Source organism: Silurus meridionalis, chromosome 10 (assembly GCF_014805685.1).
Source record: "Silurus meridionalis isolate SWU-2019-XX chromosome 10, ASM1480568v1, whole genome shotgun sequence".
NCBI lineage: Eukaryota > Metazoa > Chordata > Actinopteri > Siluriformes > Siluridae > Silurus > Silurus meridionalis.
In genome coordinates, this window is record NC_060893.1 from 15,931,513 (window position 1) to 15,937,728 (window position 6,216).

Below are 6,216 nucleotides of genomic sequence, written 5' to 3' on the forward strand. Positions count from 1 at the left end.
CTTGCTTTACCCAAAGCTCATCTGACCAATCGTAAGTATGTGGGCGGGACATCACAGCTTGTGATTGGCAGTTGAGCGTTCGTTTCGATTTAGTTTCCTAGCAACAGGCTGTGAAGACACCGCGCATGCGTAAACCCCGACCCGCATGGCGGTGTGGGAGACTCGCGGTTGTTTGCGGAAAAGGTCTGCCTTTTTTATTTAGTGTTTTTTTTTTTTTAGCTCGATCAAAGATGTCCGCGGTGTTGTTTAGAGAGAGTACAAAGATTTGCACCATCATTGCGAGGTAAGGTAATCGATCAAGCAAGATTAAATTCAGATTCATACAAATGCAGTGCTAATCTAAACAGGACTCGCCTGTTCGTAACCCAAGTTTGCACATAATGCTCTAAATGTTTGCAATAAAAATACGTTTAAAAAAAACATCTTGTTGTAATCAATGTGCACAAACCATTTTGTTTACCTTCTGTTTAATTACAATGTTCCCTCCCGTACTCAGTTCTCTCCGCACACTGCACTGTGAAATACACAGGTTTGTGTATTTGTCTTACACTGTCTAGTATTTTCTTGCACTGTCTTCTGTTGTCTTTGCACTGCCTGTCTTGCATTATTTGCACCAGGTTGCACACGATGCACTTTATGTGGCGAGGACACTAGTCCATAGCCCTGTGTTTTGGGGTGTCTGTGCACCCAAATGAGGATGTGTTCCCTTTTGAGTCTGGTTCCTCTCAAGGTTTCTTCCTCATAACATCTAAATGAGTTTTTCCTCTCCACAGTCACCATGGCTGCTCATCAGGGATAAATACCTACATTCACCTTCACTCCTAAATTCTGTAAAGCTGCTTTGAGACAATGTCTGTTGTGAAAAGAAATAAACTTCACTTGACCTGACTTGACCTGTGCTTTGTTATGTAGCTTTATGTTGTCTATGTAGAATGTTGTTTAATTTGTAAAAGCTTCTTGACTTGAGTTGTCTTAAGTAAAACTTGGGTTTAAAAGGTGTAAGAGCTTTAATGTGCAATTTTTACAAATCAGTTTGTTATCATAATGTGTTATCAATAATTTATAAATGTGGTTATAGCAAGTTTCTGGCCTGATACAAAATTATGTATATAAAATGATACAACCTTAAATAAATAACTCCCTAATCTCATCTATCCTTCGTCTTTATAGAGAGAAAAATGTATAAAATTTACAGTATATACTGTATGCTTGTGGCAGAGGGCCCAGGCACGAGTGGAGGGCAGAGCATGTGATCTGTTTTAGTGTTCGATGACGCAGTGTTCCAAGAAGATACACTTATACTCTGTTAGGTTTGCTTTTTGTGTGTAAAAAATTTAAATAAAATAAAATATTTTAAACTTTGTCAAATTGCTATCACCATTGTAACTCAGTGACTACCTGTATTAGATTATTTTCAATTGTAAGTGGATTCATCATTATAATCCCCCTCCCTCTTGTTATTACAGATAGTAAAATTGCATCTCTCCACTCCCAAATGGTGTCACTGATGGGCAGTGCAGCGACAAACCACGGTTGCCATATTGGGCTCCAGCAACTGGAGGCCATAGCAGCTGCAACTCATTCATTTTTGGGGCCCGGTAAGCGGTACAAAATGATCCAGGACGAGGCAAGTGGCGAGTCAGTGCTAGTCAGGTCCTGTTATCGTCTGCTGGAGCAGTTGGAGCTCAGTGGTTCTGTGGCTCAGCTTGTGCACGAAACCACCCGGGCACATTGGAAGACGCTGCGTTCGGGCACGGCCTCACTGCTTTTCTTGTCTGGCGTCTGGAGCAGGGTGGCATTGGAATGTCTTCACCAAGGCATTTCTATTCGGCACATAGTAGCTGGCATGTCAAAGGGGTTGGAAGTTTGTTTAAATGCCTGTAATCTGAGTGCCGTAAATGTGGATTCAGTTGTTTTTAATGCTAATGTACAGAAACAGCGACTGATTAGGACATCACAGAGCGGTGAGGTTTGTGTGAATACAGTGAATAGCTTATTAAGGGACCTTTCATTGAGTATAGGAATGAAGGAATTATCCCAGGACCGATCAAAAACCAAAAATAGTGTTCATACACTTTGCTTACTCAAAGACCAATTTCCATTAAAGCACAATTTAAAACTCAAGCACAGCAGGCACTTTAATTCCAGCCATATCACAGAAGATGGGCAGACACAAACAAATGTTTTTGACATCACTCAGCTGGCTGAAGCCGTCTGTCACGGATGTGAGACGACAGTGAGATTAGTAATTGAAGCTAGTAGGATTCAGTGTGGACACAGTGAAAATCAAAGCCATAAAGCATTAGATGTTGATAAACTAGTTACATGCTTATTGCCAGGATTAACTGAGGAGCACTCAAGTGTACTCCATGGGTACGTTGTGCTGTTGTCTGCAGAACTGGCATTGCTTGTCAAGCATTTAGAAGAACGGACATTAAAGATGAGCCTGGTTCATGGTGACCTGAGTGAGAAACATCGTCACATAGGTTTCAACAGGCCTAGAGGTGTCACGTATATTAGCGATTGCTTTGATTTAACAGGAATCAGTAAAGAGGACAAATGGATGGACGAGGCACTGACAATACTTCTAAATCTCAAGGTAGACATTGTACTTGTAAGTGGAGGTGTTTCTGAGCAGCTGAAAAATCACTGCCTCCATCACCACATCCTCATTATTGAAAATGTACAAGTGTCTGTTTTGAATGATTTTGCTAAAGCTACGGGTGCACTTCCTGTCTCGTACATCACGCAGCTCAGCGAGCAATGCGTTGGCTCTGGAGTTTGTGTGAACACGCAAAGAGAGTATCGGACTGAAGGAACCGAATGGATTGTGGTGAACGTCCTTACAGATGACACAGTTCTGGTCACGGCCCTCATCGCGAGCTGTGTTCATGCTAAGCTCCAGAGTATGGAGGATCAGTTTTGGAGCTGTGCTTATCGAGTGCACCATGCACTTAATGACAGAAAACTGCTGCCTGGAGCCGGAGCTGCAGAACTGATCTGCATCCATCAGCTCCAAAATCATGAAAATGTATCCCAGTCAGAGGAGAAAGGAGACATGCTCGATGCAGCAAGAGGAGCAGCACCGTATGAGCAGGTAATTCTGCAGATGATGGCAGAAGGCTGGATGGATTATGTGTCTACACTGATGCTGAACACTGGACATGTCAAATCCAAAACACAGGCATGGACATATATAACTCAGCATATCAAACAGTGGGGGAACAAAGTGCCTGGAAATAGTGAGATGCGGGAAACTCTTCTAAAAATGCAGAATGATTTAGAAATAATGCCTGTAGGAGGTGAAAGTAGAGAAGAAGAAGGAATGTTGCAGAAAGTAAAAATAGGAGTTTATGATAATATGATGGTGAAGTTTGAAGTTTGGAGGAGAGCTCTGGATCTGGTGTTTTTGATTCTTCAGTCAGACACTGAAATTGTCACAGGAATAAATAACAGTGAAGGACAATACAAAGATTTTGTGATTCTTTAATATACTGTTCTCCAAAAATAAACAAATATTTGTCATTTCTTCAGTTAAGCTTGGTTACTCTCTTTATTTAAGTAACATCATCAATCCTGTCAGGCACCACCAGTGGCCTTGCATTTCATTCCTTCACCTCGTTTGAATGCATGTTTGTTCCTTTTTTGCCCTGTCAGATTGTAGCTGTGTGTATCCTACAGTCACCTTGGACATGAGGCACAAAGTTGTCTGTTTTTGCCCAGATGTGCAGCCTATTCAACACCTGTATGGCACTGCTATTATTTGGATGTCACTTTTTTGTTTGTTTATTTTTTTTCCATTACAGTAGGGCTGCAACTAACAATTATTTTGATAATTGATTAATCAGACTTTTTTTTTAATTGGTTAGCAAAAAAATTTTTTCTTTTCTTTTATTTGATGTTTTGCTTATTATAACTATATAAAACCATAATTCAGGGTTTTTATGTATAAAAGTGTACTTAAAAAAATGCAAAAGCCACTTGTTGAGTTTAACTATCTTTAATTTAGACATTTTAAAGCTTATATTGGCTGTTTGTTGAGACGCGCATGGGGATTTCTCCTTTAAACAAATTTTTCACTCATGCTGGGTTGTTTCTTTCTGTAAAAAAAACCCAAATTTGAATATGTTTCAGCATTTGAGTATGAAAGTTTTATCAACATTTGTATTGGTTTTAATGATAATTGCAGGTGGCATGTTGACGACCATGCTTAAAAAATCTTTATAAAATATAATATATTGTTTTAACAGTTTTTGTTTTAAAAAAAAAATACAGACATTTTGTGCAGTTGTAAAGATATGAGCATCTAAAATATATAATTAAATTTTGTATAACAATAAAAATATATGCATAAATTTAATATACAAACATTAAAAACTAGCATTTGAATGTAGTGAATCAGGCTTGAAAACATAACTGTTGTAGTAGACAAATGCAATAAAAAGAGTATGGAGTGGAGAAACTCAGAAAACTAACAGGCTTGACAAAAAAAAAGGGAAAAAAATATGCATTGGTGTACAAAGGCATAAGCTTTCGCTGATAACCACAACAGTGAATAAAAATGTGATCGTTTCCTGCTGCTGTTATTTTCTGCTTTTAGATTCAGTGTTTGTTCACGCTGTTTTAATTGAATCCATCGCTATGGATATGTTAGGTGATTGTGCAACCTGTTGCTCGCGACTCACACCAGAACAGATCCAGTGCGACTGTTCTGTAGTTAGCAAACAGTTTACACAATAGCACTTTATTAAACCATACCATTTTCACTTTTTCCTGCTGCTGTTTGACCCTGCGGTGTTGTTTTCTTGGCCTCACTCTAACCTGCAACTTAAGCAGTCCGACTAATCGATAAAGGCATTCGTTGACAATGAATTTTATTACCAATTTTATCGCTTAGTTGTTGCAACCCTACTTCACAGAGAACTCCTGTATTACGGTTTCTTCTTGTTTCATTATTCCTGTAAGTACTTTGGTTAGTTTTCCATTAACTACAACTTAAACTAAATGTCTGATTTTTATAAGCTGGCTCTAGACAGATAAAATAAAGAATGAATACTGAAACCCTACATCATAACACAAATCCCCTCATGTTGGTGACCTAACACACACATTTTTTGTTTGTACAGTGGCTGATTACAATTTACATTTTTACACAAACATGAATCATTGCACTTTTGAGTTTTATGACAGTTGCTCAGTATATAAACGGCGTTATTGGATACTATGACAAGTCACGTCAGTTAAACTGTTTCCCCAGAGTAGGAAGCAGACAGTTGTGTAGGATGTCTTTGTAGTCATGGCATGGCAGTTTCCTTTCCCTGGAACTAAGAAGCATTAAAAACCCCTGTTCCAGCATGACATCGTTGCTTGCAGGAGGTTGGTTTAGAAGATCTGGAGTAGCCTGTACAGAGTCCCAACCTCAAGACTTTCCAGAAGAGTGGAGTTTATTAAGAGGAAAGGGGGATTCAATTTATAATGGAATGTTGAACAAGGAAATAAGAGTGTGATTGTCAGGGGTTGACAAACCTTGGCCATTAACTGTACTTTTTATATAGTTAGATACAGTTAATTTATATTACATTTTAATTGAGTGTAATTTGTCCAGCACTTGGTAACCTCAGTATGGTTGAATTTGATTAGTAATCTGTTTTCTAGCATTTACAAAGACCTATATTGAAGGATAGAAAGGACAGAATGGAGTTAAGATCAGAAAGAGTTTTATTGCCAAGTATGTTTGCATTTACAAGGAAATTTGTTTTGGTGACAGAAACTTTCAGTTGCACATGGAAATAAAAAAGAAAATAAGTAAAAAATTAAAAAAAGGGTAAACATTATTGCACATTTTTATAAAGAAAATAGAGTATTATTGCAGAAAGAAGTACAGATTTAGATTATTAAAAGTGGTATTGCATGTATGTTTTATTTCATTGAACAATGGGGAGAGCGGTTAAATGTGTCCATGAAGTAGATTGCCTGGGAAAGAGATATTTCCTGTGCCTGGCTGTCTTGAGATAGATAGAGAGTAGAGTTATTTATCAATGTCACCCCTGTCACTTCTCAAGTGTCATAATCAAGTGAAGTTGTGTGGATGAAATTCAGCACCCCAAGGTGAAGGCCATGGTTCAGTCTCAGAGAACAGTGAAATGGTCTCAAGTATGTGGAGAGATGCTCCCACTGCAGAAGTTTATTTTATTCATGAATGATGAAAAAAGAGTG

At 38.4% G+C, this 6,216-nt stretch overlaps 1 protein-coding gene across 2 annotated transcripts; it reads left to right on the top strand.

The window, feature by feature from the left end:
- Window positions 1-112: 112 nt before the first annotated feature.
- On the top strand, window positions 113-3,538 carry bbs12 (Bardet-Biedl syndrome 12). 2 transcript variants are annotated; one of them, XM_046859960.1, is made up of 3 exons: window positions 113-283; window positions 497-529; window positions 1,467-3,538. In XM_046859960.1, exon 3 carries the CDS (start codon window positions 1,496-1,498, stop codon window positions 3,488-3,490), a length of 1,995 nt encoding a protein of 664 aa, XP_046715916.1. In that variant the 5' UTR covers window positions 113-283; window positions 497-529; window positions 1,467-1,495; the 3' UTR covers window positions 3,491-3,538. The 2 variants fall into 2 exon arrangements, with proteins under 2 accessions (XP_046715916.1, XP_046715915.1); XM_046859959.1 differs by lacking the exon at window positions 497-529.
- The last annotated feature ends 2,678 nt before the right edge of the window (window positions 3,539-6,216 follow it).